At 37.0% G+C, this 19,319-nt stretch overlaps 1 protein-coding gene across 1 annotated transcript in view; it reads right to left on the minus strand.

Annotated features, from left to right (window-relative positions):
* nt5dc1 (5'-nucleotidase domain containing 1) overlaps positions 1-19,319 on the minus strand; it is a 127,539-nt gene that overhangs the window by 15,904 nt on the left and 92,316 nt on the right. Inside the window, exon 9 of the mRNA XM_041249580.1 lies at positions 11,494-11,615. Within this exon, the coding sequence (XP_041105514.1) occupies positions 11,494-11,615 (122 nt within the window). The remainder of the gene's footprint in view (positions 1-11,493; positions 11,616-19,319) is intronic.

Consider the following 19,319-nt stretch of genomic DNA (forward strand, 5'->3'; position numbering starts at 1 on the left):
TGAAATCAGCAGTATTATGGTGCTTTTCAAAATTTTGCCAGCTGCTCTTCTGCTGAGTCAACAACAACAAAATCCAGAAATCCAAAATCCCAAATTGATATAAGCTGGAAGCACACTCATAGGATTATAATCAGAGTAGCTGGCAGATGGCTGATCCTACAGCTGTGAGTTGGATGCTCAATGCTAAGAGGTAGAGGGGGGGGGATTTTCAAAAGTTTGTAAAAGTTAATTCTAGTGTTAATGAACAAATCAGCATGTAGCATTGATTTTGCCACTTTCAAGCGGTTGTTATATTTATTTTGTTATTAAATAATCACGCTAATGTGATTTCTGAAATTATGTTGATTTACAAAATAATGTTAGTATCTTAACGAGCAGGGCTTCATGCGACTATTTCTTTTGTTTGCGTGGGAAATCCGTGTTAATTGTCATAATTTATCAGGAGTTAATTTGCACTTTGAAAAGGAAGGTTTTAATTTATGAAAAAGTATATAACTCATCTTGAAACAGTATTTAAGTTCTTTGGTTAAAAAAATATAATAAACAAACTACAGTATGGCTTTGCTGGGAGTGGCAGCAGTAGCAGCAACAGGACCAGGGTTAGTTTCTACCTAGATAATTCAATATTTGTTTTATATATATATATATATATATATATATATATATATATATATATATATATATATATATATATATATATTTTATGAATGAGATTTATTAACTTGTTTAACCATTTGTAACCACAGAACGTGTGTTGTATTGCTAAAATGATATAACATTATTTGCACCCAGTGTATTGTTACAGAAATTATCAATGGTGTCAGAATTCGCACATACTCTTTTTATTGCTATATATACTCTGAGCACACTCTTAAACTCAGGGGAGACGTTCAAGGAGGACATAAAGATGTTTCGGACTCCTGTGAGTGGATTGATCGTGCACTGGGCTTGCAACATATCCAAATGACTTTTAAATAATCAAGAAAAACACACAGACTCATTTAATTTTAAGTTTTAACGAATCAGAGTGCTCTTTTCGGTTTATTAAATGCTTTAGATATTGGATTGGTTGGTTGCGCAGACCACCATAATTCCCAAGTAAAAAGCAGTCTGGGCGATCCAGTGCTTTACAGCTTTAACAGCATTAGTACTTCAATACAATAATACAAATACGGTTATTATATATTTAGCTCTTAGGCTATAAAATGCAAAAAGCTAAAAACGCCCACCGCTAAATTCTAGAACATTCAATATGTCACTCTCTTAAGACTAAAATGTAAATTCTATACCTTATAGCAATATAAAAGAGATATTAAATTCAGAGATACATATGCTTACCCTCCAGTATATGGAAGTGTAGTGTAGGACATATTGAAAAATAAGAACTGTCTTCAAAATGCAGAGACTTGCCTTCGACCAAACAGCAAGCAGTTTTTTAGAATCCTTCAGAACATGGATCACAAAACTTGTAGTTAGCAAGTTGAGCGATATCGAATGGGGTCTTGCTCCGGGCTTATACAAGATTTTGCCTCCATTGAATAGATCAGAAGTCCCAAGTAAATCTAATCATCACTTGGCCTTGACATTTCTTATCGTTGGGTTAATTAGACATTCTAGAAGGATCTGGTCAACTCATTTTTCAAAACTGATTGGATATAACTTCTTGCCAAAAAATATGATTTCATTGCTCTTTTTTCAAACTCCTCCTTTTTCTAAAAAGTCAGGTGGACCAAAGTTCACAGAATCCTTGCTATAATATAATACAAGTATATGTGTATATATGAGATATGTATACATATATTAATATGTAACACAACCTATTTGATTATATTTAGATTATATTATGTTACCATTTCAGTTTGTTGTCAATGGGCCAGTTTAACGTCACATACAAATGTGTGTTAACAAAGTGTGTAACAAAAAGACTGTAGGGGTTTATCACAAGCCTTTGAATAAGCATACAGTGGTCACTTCAGTTATTTCCATTTAAATTTAAGATATAATGAAACATATTAACTATAATAGCCTTGTATTAACTTGTACCATGCTTGGACTAAGCTTGACCTCTCTCGGTTTCTAAAATTCGCCTGCACCAGCAGGTTTTCCCACACCTTGTTTACTTGCCAAGCCCAGTGTTTCAATTAATATGAAACTCCCCTCTAAGCACTTTCTAAATTCACCTCATGAAGTCATTTTTTGGCCAATTCAAGAGATGCCTGGACCGGTATCTTTTCAGATAATACAAAAAACGTACATCCTTGCTTTTATAACTAAGCTTTCATTATTTTCTTGTAGTATAATGAGATACGTACTCCTGTCTTTCTTAAAGCCCCTTCTGTTGGTTATCATTCAAGGTTGGCAAATCCCGTTTTCAAGAGCTAACACCGAATCCTGCTTTGAAGTGCCAAAGACCAAGCCTTATCTTTTGAATGTCTAATGCCCTTCCAGAATTATACTGTGTGTCTGAGACAAACATTTAATTATTTCACAGGAAAACTAAAGCTTTGTATTTACAGTTTTCCTGTAAATAAATATCTTGGTTTATTACTGCAGTAAAAACTTTATATAAACTACAAAGTATAAGGTTGTCCTGGAAGAAAACTTGCTTCCTTCTGCTCTGACAATGTTCCCCAACTCTGAGGATTGGTTTTTCCAGCAGGACAATGCTCCATGCCACACAGCCAGGTCAATCAAGGTGTGGATGGAGGACCACCAGATAAAGACTCTGTCATGGCCAGCCCAATCTCCAGATCTGAACCCCATTGAAAACCTCTGGAATGTGATCAAGAGGAAGATGGATGGTCACAAGCCATCAAACAAAGCAGAGCTGCTTGAATTTTTGCGCCAGGAGTGGCATAAAGTCACCCAACATCAATGTGAAAGACTGGTGGAGAGCATGCCAAGACGCATGAAAGCTGTGCTTGAAAATCAGGGTTATTCCACCAAATATTGATTTCTGAACTCTTCCTAAGTTAAAACATTAGTACTGTGTTGTTTAAAAATGAATATGAACTTATTTTCTTTGCATTATTCGAGGTCTGACAACACTGCATCTTTTTTGTTATTTTGACCAGTTGTCATTTTCTGCAAATAAATGCTCTAAACGACAATATTTTTATTTGGAATTTGGGAGAAATGTTGTCAGTAGTTTATAGAATAAAACAAAAAAGTTCATTTTACCCAAACACATACCTATAAATAGTAAAACCAGAGAAACTGATAATTTTGCAGTGGTCTCTTAATTTTTTCCAGAGCTGTGTATATATATTATATATATATATATATATATATATTCAAAGTATATTTTTCCTTTTTTACTCAGCTTAGCACCAAGGTCTGGCAGCTAAATCAAAGAGTGGCCTACTTCTGATAAGGGTCTGCCAAGAGCTGGTCAGCCCAGGCCTTTCTCTGCATGCTTCTTCACAGACTGTACATAACAGCTAGTTAATATTTTCTACTGGTTTTACAGATCTATTTTAAAGGATTGTAACAGGGAGAGATCTGTGCTGACTCTGCTGGCGTGTTCACAGGGCTGCAGGAAGAGGGCGGCATCCAACAACCGCCTGTGAGTCATGGCAGTGACACGGGGAGGTGGGAAAGTGTGTGTGTGGACTTTCCCCCTCTCTGAATGGCCGAGAGGCGGGTCTTGGGTGATTGTCGGTCCAATAACGCTCTGTTGTTTCCTCAGGTCTGCCCACTTAGACGCGCTAAGGGTGCGGACACTTTGATTCGGGACCGGGAATCAGCGAGACAGAGAGAGAGAGCGGGGAACCCTTGGGCAGACCCCGGCGTATTGTGAAAGAGCAGGCTAGATAGCCGACAGAGTAGGACGGTGATCCGGGTCGTGCAGCGGCGACCGGGATAACGCTGCCGAGTGCAGCACCTTTTATTTGTAGTTTTATTACTGTTTTATTTTCCCTTGTTCTTTTCGCCTTCTGTTTTCATTATTATTTCTTTGAGCACCTGCGAGTGCATTTGCAGTTCGTGTACCAGCTGTGGTATTTCCGTGGTGCTGTCTATCATCGTTGATAGGCAGCCCACGGTCAACAGTGCCCTCTACCGGAGAGAAAAATACAAGAAAAAAAAAAGAGCCGGTCTAAAATAAAACTGGGCACCTGTGTGGTGTTTCCCAAATACACCTGTCTGTCTCCTGGTCAGTGAATTACCCACACCCCTTCCACATTATATACAGTATTAATATGATTATTGACAGAGGGTATATCTTATTATTTCAGTCAATACATGCTAGTTTAGATCATACAATTCATTTCTAATAACTCAGCCCGTTCCGAGCAGGATTGGAACTCTGCGCCAGCTGCGCTCCCATCTCTGCATTCTCATTCCCATCGTCAGTGGGCAAACACATTTTATCTGAATCTGGGTGCATCAAAGAACCGCACTCCCAAGCAACCAAGGTCTTCCATGCAAAAGGATCTAATGACATTGCACAAAAGAGGCATGCCAGAACCATCTGTGGCAATGGCCTATCTGAAATCTGGATATATGCATTATACAGCAACTGACCTTTACTGTAGATATTATTTGAATTATACAAATAAAAACTTAAGAGTAAATAATGAAATCTTGGTATAGAAAATTGCTTACTAGATATTACAATAAAGTTTCCTTACAGGTGACTACAGATTTGCAATGCATCCTGGGCTTTTAACACCTGTGTCTAATCTACACAGGAATGAACAGACGTACAATAGGACACACACATCCATTAGAAATGTGCTCGAGTGGACCTCCAGGGCCAGGGCAGTCAGGCAACAGATTATTGACATGGATTTTGCCTAAACATAACCCCCCCCCCCCCCCCCCCATACACACACACACACACTTTATGTAGAATGTACACTTTCACCTTCACACGTTTGTGTGCATATAGAATGTTCTTATAATACTGTAAGTGTTCGGAGGCTGCTACTAATCATGTTGAGTTTAGTGATCGCAGAGGCACCATGATCAGAGGAATTCACCAAACTATTCTAAACAAATTGTGTATTGGGTTAGGAAGTTTTATCGTCATGATGTATGTGTGTGTTGGGGGGGGGGGGGGGGGGGTGTAACCACTTACACTGTCAAGATTTATAATTGTCATTTAATAATACAAAGCAAATATTTATCACTGTCATTTTATTAAAACTGCAGGTTAGTAATCTTAACATTACTAAAACTATTGTTACTATTAAAATTGATATCTAAATTCCTTTTTGTCTAAAATGCTCGCTCACTCGAAAAATCACTGCGCAACAGGCACGCAAGTTTAGTAATGAAAGCTCGTCAATCAGTGGCGGTGGCATGGCAGATTTGCCATGACAGCGGTGCCAGACTTTCCATGATGAGGTAGAAGGGGGGCAGAACAATAAATTGAGGGGGCTACACCCCACGTTGTGCGGGCCGCATAAAATACATTCAGATAATTCAGTGTCAGAATTGGACCAGGGTGAACAGCAAGCATTTAAACAGCAACCTTAAGGAAAGACAAGCTACAGGACAGGAGTCATTATCTGAAGTGAAATAATAATAATAATAATAATAATAATAATAATAATAATAATAATAATAATAATAATAATAATAATAATAATAAACAGTAAAAAAAATATTCACTGTTAGGTTATGGAGCGTACTGACGCGAAAGGGAATGAATGTGCATACAGTGTGTGACTCTACTAAAGTTTACTGATTGAAGGTAGCTTACATTCAGAGTGTTGTAAACAAGGAACGAGAAGGGTTATTACCAGATAAAGTGTAGTGATCGTTTGTTCCTGTATTATGGCGTGCTGTCAATAAATAGTGCTTGTTAGGGGACACAAATACCCTGTAGGTAATGGCAACCTTTCAACCGTGCGTGATAGGATAGTTGTTTTTCTGTGTTTTCCCCCGACGTTTTCTTCCCCTTTAAGAATTCGACTGATCCCTGCTAGCCATTTAGTAGTGAAATTGGTTTAATGTACGTGTTTTGGTGCGTGCAGAACGAAGGAACTGCATGCAAACGAGGGTGCAACATTTTAATAAGAGATTAATCTACAATTTAAAAAATAATAAATACAGGACACAATATTAGAACCACTACTCGTAACTGTATTAACATTACAGGCTAGTCATTCATTAAAATGTTGTGCACTCGTTTTAGCACTCTTGATTCTGCGTTTAATGAGAAAGTAAAGACTTGGACGTTTCAAAAGCTTATTTAGTTGTTTCACATTAAAATCCCATGAATTAAAATGATTTTCCCTCAAAACGTAATTAAAAACAGCCACATTTTGAGGAAAAACTGACCAGTTGGCAGCACTGCAGCTGACATCCGACAGGTCAGGTGGAAGGCTTTGGTGGGCTGGATTTGGCCCACGGGCAGCCAGTTGAAGAATGCTGGTATACATGTATAACAACTAACAACACAAGCACTTGAAACATATTTATTTATAACCTACAATCGTACATACTAAAATACACACACCCTCGCTATAAAGCATGTCTTGGGAGACATACAACATGAGCGTTATAACCAAAGAGCATTATAAACGGGGGATGGGGTGTAGATGAAATAACTTCCTCTCTATAATGCACATATAGTGAAGCAAAAATGTAACTTTCTGTGAATTAACCATGCATAAAGTACCATGTAATCAACGCTATATTTGTTACAAAGAAAAGTAACATTTTAATTAGCAGTTTTTAAACTATAAAGAGCCTGGCTAAACAGCGGTCGGAGTTCAGTTCGAAGTGCGAGAAGGAGAGGGGGTCGGGCGAGGGGAAGAGGGAATGGGCTCGCCCCAGGTTCGGCTGCCTGAGCGGAGCTGAAGCGAAGCTGAAGCGTCTCATTTCACAGAAAAATCTGCAGCTCCTCTAACAGCAAACAAAGGAAATACATTAGGAAAGATAACCACGTGATAGGCATAATATTTATTTAATTATAAAACGAGATGTAAGTTGTTTGTGTTACACAGTGCCAGCACAGCTTTTCTTCAGATACTATATCAAAAGGGAGGGACACAAACGGAAGTTAGATTGAGAAGTTGTTTATAGTTTTTAACACCGGTACTGTATTTACTGTAGAAAGAATTGGGGAACATGCTGTAGGAGCGTTATATCTGAGGCACGTTATAACCGAGAGCCTTATAGCGAGGGAGCACTGTGTGTGTGTGTGTGTGTGTGTATATATATATATATATATATATATATATATATATATATATATATATATATATATATATATATATACACTGAACAAAAATATAAATGCAACATTTAAAGTGTTGGTCCCATGTTTCATGAGCTGAAATAAAAGATCCCAGAAATATTTCATACGTACAAAATGCTTATTTCTCTCAAATTTTGTACACAAATTTGTTTACATCCCTGTTAGTGAGTATTTCTCCTTTGCCAAGATAATCCATCCACCTGACAGGTGTGGCATATCAAGAAGCTGATTAAACAGCATGATCATTACACAGGTGCACCTTGTGCTGGGTACAATAAAAGGCCACTCTAAAGTGTGCAGTTTTGTCACAGAATACAATGCCACAGATGTCTCAAGTTTTGAGGGAGCGTGCAATTGGCATGCTGACTGCAGGAATGTCCACCAGAGCTGTTGCCACAGAATTGAATGTTCATTTCTCTACCATAAGCCGCCTCCAACGTCGTTTTAGAGAATTTGGCAGTACGTCCAACCGGCCTCACAACCACAGACTACATGTAACCACACCAGCCCAGGACCTCCACATCCGGCTTCTTCACCTGCGGGATCGTCTGAGACCAGCCACCCGGACAGCTGATGAAACTGTAGGTTTGCACAACCGAAGAATTTCTGCACAAACTGTCAGAAACCGTCTCAGGGAAGCTCACCTGCGTGCTCGCCGTCCTCACCAGGGTCTTGACCTGACTGCAGTTCGGCGTCGTAACCAACTTCAGTGGGCAAATGCTCACCTTCGATGGCCACTGGCACGCTGGAGAACTGTGCTCTTCATGGATGAATCCCGGTTTCAACTGTAGCAGGCAGATGGCAGACAGCGTGTATGGCGTCGTGTGGGTGAGCGGTTTGCTGATGTCATTGTTGTGAACAGACTGCCCCATGGTGGCGGTGGAGTTATGGTATGGGCAGGCATAAGCTACGGACAACAAACACATTTGCATTTTATCGATGGCAGTTTGAATGCACAGAGATATCGTGACGAGATCCTGAGGCCTGTTGTCATGCCATTCATCCGCCGCCATCACCTCCTGTTTCAGCATGATAATGCACGGCCCCATGTCACATGGATCTGTACACAATTCCTGGAAGCTGACAATGTCCCAGTTCTTCCATGGCCTGCATACTCGCCAGACATGTCACCCATTGAGCATGTTTGGGATGCTCTGGATCGACGTGTACGACAGTGTGTTCCAGTTCCCGGCAATATCCAGCAACTTCGCACAGCCATTGAAGAGGAGTGGGAAAACATTCCACAGGTCACAATCAACAGCCTGATCAACTCTAGGAAATGTGTCGTGCTGCATGAGGCAAATGGTGGTCACACCAGATACTAACTGGTTTTCTGAACCACACCCCTACCTTTTTTTTTTTTTTTTTAAAGGTATCTGTAACCAACAGATGCACATTTGTATTCCCAATCATATGAAACCCATAGATTAGGGAATATGAATTTATTTCAAATGACTGATTTCCTTATATGAACTGTAATTCAGTAAAATCTTTGAAAATGGTTCATGTTGTGTTTATATTTTTATTCAGTATATATATATATATATATATATATATATATATATATATATATATATATATAGAGAGAGAGAGAGAGAGAGAGAGAGAGAGAGAGAGAGAGAGAGAGAGAGAGAGAGAGAGAGAGAGAGACACACGGTCGTAGTCAAAAGTTTACATTCCCCGGTGGAAATTTATAATTTCTAGAAAGTTGTCGATAACAAGAAATAGATGTCTACAATTACTTATTTCAGCATTTTTTTGCAAAATTCCAAAAATGCTAATTAAAAAATATTCAATGTGGGTGAACATTCTTACAAAGTATAAAAGGGTTAGGCATAGGATGATTGCTATCATTACCAATAAATCAATATGGGAAAAGAGCTATCTGAAGAACTTAGGCAGAAAATTGTTTATTGTCATAAAGCTGGAGAAGGATATAAGAAGATTTCTAATCATTTGAATATCCCAATTTCAACTATTGTTTCTATTATGAAGAAGTACAAGACAGGTATTGTTACAATGCTTCCTCAGTCTGGAAGAAAGAAGGTTCTTTCACCAAAAACAAGTAGAAGAATTGTGAGGAAGGGTAATAAAAATCCGAGATTGACTGCCAAAGATATTCAAAGTGAATTGGCTACAGATGGGACTAGGGTTTCCATTTCCACCATAGGTCGAGTATTGCATGGTGAAGGTCTCAATGGTCACATGTCAAGAAAAAGCCACTCTTAGGAAAATGTCAAAAGGACAAATCGCTTAAAGTTTGCAAAACAGCATTTGAATGATGGATATGAGTTCTGGACAAGGGTTTTGTGGAGTGATGAAACAAAAATCAAGTCATGCTGAGAGTCGTTATGTTTGGAAAAAGTCTGAAGAAGCGTACAAAGAAAAGAACACAATAACTACTGTCAATCATGGAGGTGGTAATGTCGTTCTATGGGGCTGTTTTTCCTTTAATGACACAGGAAATTTAGTTCCAATATATGGTAAAAAGGATTCTATAGCATACGAGAAGATATTGACCAATCAACTGAAACCTTCCACTACAATACTTGGTTTAAAGCTTAACTGGACGTTCCAACACAACGATCCAAAGCACACATCAAAATCTACTTCAGAATGGTTAAAGAATAAAACCAAGGTTCTGGAATGGCCTAGTCAAAGTCCTGATCTAAATCTGATTGAGAATCTTTGGTATGAGTTGAAGAAGGTTGTGCACAAGAGCAGTCCTTGGAATTTGAATGAACTGGAACAATTTTGCATTGAAGAATGATCAAAAATCACTAAAGAATCATGCCAAAAGCTCATTGACAAATATCCTAATTGTTTAAAAGAGGTTATTATTGCCTCAACTAGATATTAATTTCATTTTCTTTGTCAGGATAAGAATACTTTTGAATTAGCATGTTTGGAGTTTTGCAAATAAATTACTGAAATAAATAACAACTGTAGATATCTATTTCTATTATTTTTTTATTCCTCATCCACAAAAGCAAAATTTGCCACAAAATATTTTCCTATAATTATTTGTTTTTGAGAAATTTCTAAAAATGCACATTTAAAGAGTTGTACATAGTAAGCTGTGGCAAAATATCCCCCCGAATGATATGATATCCCCCCGAATGATATGATATGATATCCCCCCGAATGATATGATATCCCCCCGAATGATATGATATCCCCCAGAATAATATCCCCAGAATGATATATCCCCTGAATGATATGATATCCCCCGAATGATATCCCCCGAATGATATGATATCCACCAGAATGATATGATATCCCCCAGAATGATACATCCCCCGAATGATATCCCCCTGAATGATATCCACCCAAATGATATGATATCCCCCAGAATAATATCCCCAGAACGATATCCACCTGAATAATATCCACCTGAATGATATCCCCCAGAATGATATCCACCTGAATGATATCCCCCAGAATGATATCCACCTGAATGATATCCCCCAGAATGATATCCCCGAGGATGATATCCCCAGAATGATATCCACTCGAATGGTATCCCCCAGACTGAGGGTAAATGGCTAAAGGGGTTTAAGGTTTTTTTTTTTTTTTTTAATCCATGCTGTTCGATTTTTATCCACACGCCAGATAATTGTAAATCAGCTTTTTATATGTGAAGTGTTCTAAATAAATATACATTTTGGATGACAAATGCACAATTGTAAATGAAGTTTACAAATTACACACAATAGATATTTCCATAATTTTTTATTTCCATTTGGCTGCTGCTCGCTGATGTGAGAGCCATCTCCCTGTACTTCAACAGTGAATTATGCTTCCATTAATTTTTCTTGACCTCGTTAGCATATATTTTGATTAAAGGGTTCCCTTTATCTGGTTGTTGAGACAACTATGCTTTTTAGTTCATTAACGACTTCATCGACTCAATTTCAAAGCATTACTGCTGCGTTCATTAACAACCTCATCGACTCAATTTCAAAGCATTCTCGGATTGATTTTATTAACAAATTCAATTTGAAAATCACTTGCTACTACAGCTGCCATTACTATACCACAAGTTCAACAGAATAACGCTGATGTTTGAAAATCCCACCCCATAGTGACATAACACACAGAGCTAGTGTTTCTGATTTCCCTTTGTGAAAATTTTCCAATACCATGGGGCAGTACATCAGGTCTCCAGAGTGAACACACTATGGAAGTTCTATGACTCAGTGAAGCAGGATCACACTTCTATATACCCCATCACTCAGACAGTTCAGGCATGGACCGGTACCACCACACCTTCTCTTTCATACCTGGGGCTCTGACTGTCCTGTCATAGTCTTGAGCAGCTCATGGAGGTGAGCCCAGTTTCCCTGAGAGTACCAGCCGGGCTTGTCCAAAGAGGGGAGACCTTCTGTGCTCTCTTCATCGTTCACTGAAATCAGGAAAACAAAACATGGAAATTATTCCAGTTAATGCTAATATAGAAAGTCACAAAATAATATTTACTGTGGCACTGTTTAATAAAGGAAAATTCTCTTTACTGTACCACACCTGTAATAGAACCTTGTTAAAAAAACCATGGAATGCAGCTGTAAATGACTGCAAGGACAGTGAAGCATATTGTATCTCAAAGCCCATGGTCTGTATCACTGGCACAGCCTCATCAGTATTTCCAGACATTAAAACAATGGAGCAGTGAAAAGGTTAACTTTACTCCACAATAGTAATGGAATTTACCTGAGGAAATTGGAATTTACCTGAGGAAATTGGAATTTACCTGAGGAAATCTGACAACACAGCTGGGTACCAAACGTAAAGAGAATATACTGTCTCAAAACGGCAACAACATAAAACATCACATGACATAAATGTGGCACCCCGATTGGGTCAGAGGTCAAGAACATGGTCACCAACATAAAGAGCATACTGTTCATTGTTTACATAAACTCCATACTGAGTCTGAGTAAGACAGTGATAAGGGATCAACAAGGGAGAAGGGATGTTTATTGCACAATATCCACAATCCAATTGGAACTAGAGAATTATATAAACAAGTTTTTTTTTTAAACAGTCTGGTTCCCTTTGCTGGATCCTGCTGCCCTAAACATGCTCTAGGCTGAACTGCAGCTTCTCATAGACTCTCTGCTATTTTTCTCTACTGCAGCCTGTGCACTCAGTGGAAACCCCCTGGAATTGTACCCACATGTGCTAAAGATTGTATCACAGTTCAATCAAATTACATAATAGCTTACAGACAACTAGTTTCCTAATGATGATAAATATACAAAATGTTAGGTCTATGACATATGAATTCTGGAATTTTCTAATACAGAATAACAACATTAAAATACGGTAGCACATGTACCAATACCCAGAAAGATTTAAAAATGATTACCTGGGGAGCAAAAGAGAAACAAGACCGTGTTGGCTTCTTGGCATGAAGAGGCAGGATGGTTGCAACTAATGACTGACACCTGTCTGGTCCAACCTTTACATTCATTGATGATCAACCAGTCATTTATTTAAAATCAAATCTTCACTAAAATCTAATAAGCACAAACTTAGAAAGAAATCCATTCAGCTTTTTTGATTAAAACGTCATACAGACACACAGGGATTGTTACAGGCTCAATCACGTGCTAAAGAATGTTCTTCACAATTTTTGTTAACAGGATAAGCGATTCTCTAAATATATGAAAAGCTGTGACATAATGTACATTATGGGTGTCTCAGCAGTCATAATAAATGTGATTTTTATTTTACACCAGACATCTAGACCCTAGCTTAATAAACACATACAGTAGAGGTCCAGAGTTCATGAATTTATTAGTAAAAAACCTTAAAAAGCGTGCCACAAAACCCCTGACACTCAGCCACGTACTGGCAAGCAGACACAGGACTCAGTCAGCGTTTCTTGTGGTAATGAATTCAAGTCTTTGGAAAAATGGCACAGAGCAAGAAACAGTATTATTATTGATGATTCAGAGTAGCAAAACAAAGGAATGCTTTAAGGATTTCAAAAATCTCTTGGTTTCCTGGAGCCTCAAGCAGTTTTGTAAAGAAACCTGATACCAGTTAAAAAGGAAACCGTTCTACATCCTGTTAGGCTACGATTCATATTTGTTTGTATAAGGACTGCCATCACTGTACAGACAAATGAACGCAGAACATGTGTCCTTCGTTGCAGTGGAGTGGGTGTTTGAAATCTGTGCCACATGGAGAAGAGAGCACACTGCTTAATGTTTTATGTTGCACCAACCTATAGGCCTCAATGGAAAGTAGGGCACGGGTTTGTGGAGCCCCCGAAACAAGCTCTCCACAGCAAGGAACCACCTGCCGGAATCCATCCGCTTCGCAGAACTGATTTCAACGTGTGCTAATTTACACAGCAACCATGCATTCTGATCTGATCATCTGTATGATGGACAGATGAAAAACCGCAGCAACCGCTGTCATGATTTATACATGAGATTCATATTTATTTTGTCTTAAAGTCTTAACAATGTTCTTTAAAGCAGGAACGTTTGCACTGAAACAGCTGATTTAATGTTTTCCCCAGAACTGTTTTTATGGACTTCTTCCAAAGCAACTGTCTCAGACAATCATCAAAAAGCTCTTTATGCTTTATGCTCACATGACTGCTGTTACTGCAACTTCAAGATGTGAAAAATAATTATTTTTCACATCTTGATTTACATACAGTTTTTCCACTGCCCGCTTTACTGGAGTATTAGAAGAAATGCTTACTGATGAACTGTCTCCATCTCACAATCAGACAGCTAAGCTGTGGTATAAGTGTGTGTGTGTGTGTTTGTGTATATGTAATATATATCTATATATTATATATATATATATATATATATATATATATATATATATCGTATATGTCCACATATACGTTTATCTATATCTATATATAGCATGCCCACACAATAGCCTGAGGAGAAATTATTTCCTGCAATGTTGCAAAACCTTCAAAGAACTTCGATGTTGCCAGCCAGACAGATAAAACAAACTTATAAAGCCACAGTCTTGCGTGTGCTGACACACCATGTAGGTTCAATCAGCCGCATCTTGATTGCACTGAAGTCTTACCCTTTGTTTTCTTACTGCTTTATTTCTCAATGGCAAGATCACGTGGATAACAAATGAAAAGCAACAGTCACAGATTGAGGTAAACCACACATGCACTTTTTACAATTTCTCTTCTCATCAAACCAGGGCTTGTTTTGGTAGAAGGCAGGACAAGTAACTGTAGCTAATTAAAAGACACCTTGCTGTGATAATGTATATTTTTCAAGGGCTGCTTCTGAAAATCCCATTTTAATTCTTTGCTATCCCCTGCTTGATAAGTGCTTTACACATTCAGCAGCCCATCCCACTGCTTGAATGCTCAGATCCTTCCTCTGTCTACAGTGAAATAGTTACTGAGATAATAATAATAATAATAATAATAATAATAATAATAATAATAATAATAATATAACAAATATCTGCATTTTCATGGGATACCTTGTATTCAGTTTTAAGGTATGTTAGGCTATTTTAAACCTTGGTAAGGTAAAAGCTAATTATTTCTTCACTGTTCTTAGGTTTACTTGCAATAAACAGTGCGAAAACATTGCCTGTATTTGATTACAAAAATATAAAAAATATTTTCCCCCCAACAGTGCATAATATGCATTTAAAAAATATACTGGAACTACAAACAACTGACCCGGTACGTAACTTATTGAGTAATATGAAGAAGTAGATAAAAAGCAGAAATTAAAAATAAAAATAAAAAAACATGTGGTGTAACTGCTAAGATAGTGTATACAGAATATGCTGAATCAAATGTTTGGCAGCTGGTGAATTTTGAAAGAGCAATAGAATGGTTTGGGCCTGACTGCACCACAAAAGCATCACTACAGACAGAAATGATGGGAATATTTGACAATTATTACAGCCGTGGTGAAATACAGTATTTCTTTCTGAGAACAGCTGATCTATTCGGGCTTAGCTGAAGTACATATGGAGGAGTAGCATTCATTTCTTCCATTAAAAAATTAACTATACAGGTCTCTGAGATTTGGGTTGAACACTTAAAAAGAAACAGTAAGCTCAGTTTGATCTGACATAAAGGGCAACCATTGTGGCTTCACAGTCGACGTGGCGCTCTTGAAAGGAAGCAAATATTCTACTGATCCAGCCATTTCATTTCAGAGTTCAACACTGGTTTGTTATTACTGGAAGGAAATGTGCCCAGATGGGGCTGTGTTCCATTTAGTATCTGGGACTGGAACACCAGTACTTGACAGTGCATTAAGCACAAGGTTATTGTAATACAAAACTGCAGACACAGTAAATAAAATAGACTGGGGTCTGTTAAATTGATTGAAACAACGGAGGATCGAAATGCTGCTATCATTGAAGGTGTTTAAAGTGTGTGTGTGTGTGTGTGAGTATCTGTAAAAGTAAGTAACATGGCAGGTTTGGTCTTATAATACTTAAACTATGGCATCTTATTTGAATTGAATATACCACACTATTCCTTTTTCCTGTCATGCCTTTCTTCTAAATGTCACATACAAAAGTATAGGTGCAGTAGTTCTGGTATTTTAACTGTAATCTGTTTTATAAATAATGTCTGGAAAGAATAGATTCTCTTGTTCATATAAGAAAATACATTTACTCATACTGTAAACAGAATACAAATTATGTGTGGTAAATTAAAGCACTAGAATATGCAACTGCACCACTACAGATAAGGAACTGTTTTGAATATTATATTATTTGAACTACTAATTAAACCCATTCCTCGTGTCATCTTAGAAGAAAATGTGCATTGGCTTCCAGTCCAAATTCCAGTGCAACTTGAATGTCAAATGTTAGATCAGTTTATAGTGATGTCATTTTGCACACACTCATTTTCCCTGCTGGTGTTAGCGGCAGTGTGTGTGGCAATCGTGTGAGGACATCAGGGCAGGAAACAGGCTGTTTGGGGATGTTCTGGGGTGTTTCTGTTGTTAAGTGTTGTGTTATTTTATTAGTTATGTATTTTAAATGTTTATAATTATTCATTTGCTATATCTATATATAGCATGCCCACACAATAGCCTGAGGAGAAATTATTTCCTGCAATGTTGCAAAACCTTCAAAAAACTTAAATGTGAACTTGCCTGCCAGACAGATAAAACAACCTTATAAAGCCACAGTCTTGCGTGTGCTGACACACCATGTAGGTTCAATCAGCAGCATCTTGATTGCACTGAAGTCTTACCCTTTGTTTTCTTACTGCTTTATTCTCTCAATGGCAAGATCACGTGGATAACAAATTAAAAGCAACAGTCACAGATTGAGGTAAACCACACATGCACTTTTTACAATTTCTCTTCTCATCAAACCAGGGCTTGTTTTGGTATAAGGCAGGACAAGTAACTGTAGTTAATTAAAAGACACCTTGCTGTGATAAGGTATATTTTTCAAGGGCTGCTTCTGAAAATCCCATTTTAATTCTTTGCTATCCCCTGCTTGATAAGTGCTTTACACATTCAGCAGCCCATCCCACTGCTTGAATGCTCAGATCCTTCCTCTGTCTACAGTGAAATAGTTACTGAGATAATAATAATAATAATAATAATAATAATAATAATAATAATAATAATAATAATAATAATAATAATAATATAACAAATATATGGATTTTCATGGGATACCTTGTATTCAGTTTTAAGGTATGTTAGGCTATTTTAAACCTTGGTAAGGTAAAAGCTGATTATTTCTTCACAGTTCTTAGGTTTACTTGCAATAAACAGTGAGAAAACATTGCCTATATTTGATTACAAAAATATAAAAAATATTTTCCCCCCTAACAGTGCATAATATGCATTTAAAAAATATACTGGAACTACAAAGAACTGACCCTGTATGTAACTTATTGAGTAATATAAAGAAGTAGATAAAAAGCAGAAATTAAAAAAACATGTGGTGTAACTGCTAAGATAGTGTGTACAGAACATGCTGAATCAAGTATTTGGCAGCTGGTGAATTTTGAAACAGCAATAGAATGGTCTGGGCCTGACTGCACCACAAAAGCACTGTTGTCTCTTTTCATCAGCCATTTCTCTCCATATTTTTCTTTTTCTATTTTATTTTTCCTTCTTATACAAACAAGACGGCCGTCACGGAAGCAACGTGTGCATGTGAATGTTAGTTTAATTTAAGATAATATATATAACTGCGAAAAGATGTATTTCATTTTATCTGAATATATATTGTTTGTATAGTATACAGTAATTCTAGAATTGTCCAGGGGTGGAGGTTTCTGGTCCTAGATTGGGTGTGTGATGAGATCGTCTTTTGGAGTGATGTTGTTTTTGGGTATGTGAGGTTGCTGCTGTCTTGGGTTATTTATCATAAGCTTGATCATATTCCCTTCTGTAAATGTTACTTTACTTTTATTATGTTCTTTTTCCATGTTTGTGTTTGTCCCGGGACTGCCAATCAAAATTAGCTTATAGCTTAATTTGTGTGCAACCTTATGACATGTCAAAAATGTAAAAAATGGTCCCTGTCAAATAAATACATAAAAAAATTAAAAAATATACTACCACGTCACTTTATAGGAACACTAGCAAGTAATAATTTTAACATCGTTATATGCATATATAGAGCTACCATGAGCGGTCAATTTGACCGCCGTATTAAAAACAGCATTAAAATAATGAAAAGACAAACAATCATATTTAAGTTGTAGTTTTATCCAGGCACGTCGTATAAAACATCATTGTCCTGTAGGTTCTTTCTGACTTTAACAAAGTTGGGAGGTTAGTTTTAACAATTAATCTTGATGACCCTTGTAACATTGTGTGAAACAGTTGAATTGAGCTCAAATTCTGGTACCTATTTACACAGTGGGGTTTTACTGGAGCCAAAACATATTTCTGCCCCCAACAGCGTTTTAATTGCTTGTACATGACGTTCGCTGACCCCAAGTGCATTTATCTGTATTTGAGTTAGTATGTTTGTAAATATATTTATTTCGACATGAATGAATTAAAGTACTATATATGTAATTGTATGTCTTCCATCAATTTATGTTATTTTGAAATGCCCTCAGATTTTAGATATAGCGATATATATATATATATATATATATATATATATATATATATATATATATATATATATATATTTTATTTTTTTTTTTTTTTTTTTACTAACACAAATTTAATTGATGAAGATGGAAACATATGAAGAAATAAAACAGAGACTAACAGAAGTAGATTGGAGTAAAATAGAGAAAACATCCTCAGAAAAAGGATGGCTGTTTGTTAAAAATGTAGTACTGGAGGTGCAAAACAGTTACATCCCAAAAGTAGACTAATCTAAATCTAAAATAAAATTGCCAAAATGGTTTAACAGATCAATTAAAAAAAATATTCAGTGAAAAAAGGCACTTTAAAGAGCTCTAAAAAGGGACCAAAAACAAAGTACGCAGAAAGAGTACACGGAACTGCAAACACAAGTCAAAAAGGAAGTTAGAAAGGCCAAGAGAGAAATAGAAATGAACACTGCTAAGGGGGCTAAAACCAATTCCAAAATGTTTTTCCAATATTACAACAGCAAGAGAACATTCAAAGAGGAGATTAAATGTCTAAGAGATACAAATGACAAAATCATAGATGAAGAAAAAAAATAGCAAATATATTAAATGATTACTTTTCACAAGTTTTTACAAAGGAGGATACGGACAACATGCCCCACATGTCATCCAGTTCCTATCCAGTTTTAAATAACTTTAGCATAACCGAGGCAGAAGTGAACTAAGTTAAAGGGACTAGGAGCTCTTAAAATAAACAAATCCCCTGGGCCGAATGAGATCCTCCCAATAGTACTCAAAGAAATGAAAGAAGTTATTTACAAACCGCTAACCAAGATCATCAGTCTCTTGACACAGGGGTTGTACCGACAGACTGGAAAATTGCAAACGTAATACCGATCCACAAAAAGGGAAACAAAACTGAACCAGGTAACTACAGACCAATAAGCCTGACTTCTATTATATGCAAACTTATGGAAACTATAATAAGATCCAAAATGGAAAATTACCTATATGGTAACAGTATCCTGGGAGACAGTCAACATGGTTTTA

The sequence above is a fragment of the Polyodon spathula genome, chromosome 5 (genome assembly GCF_017654505.1).
Source record: "Polyodon spathula isolate WHYD16114869_AA chromosome 5, ASM1765450v1, whole genome shotgun sequence".
NCBI classification, from domain to species: domain Eukaryota; kingdom Metazoa; phylum Chordata; class Actinopteri; order Acipenseriformes; family Polyodontidae; genus Polyodon; species Polyodon spathula.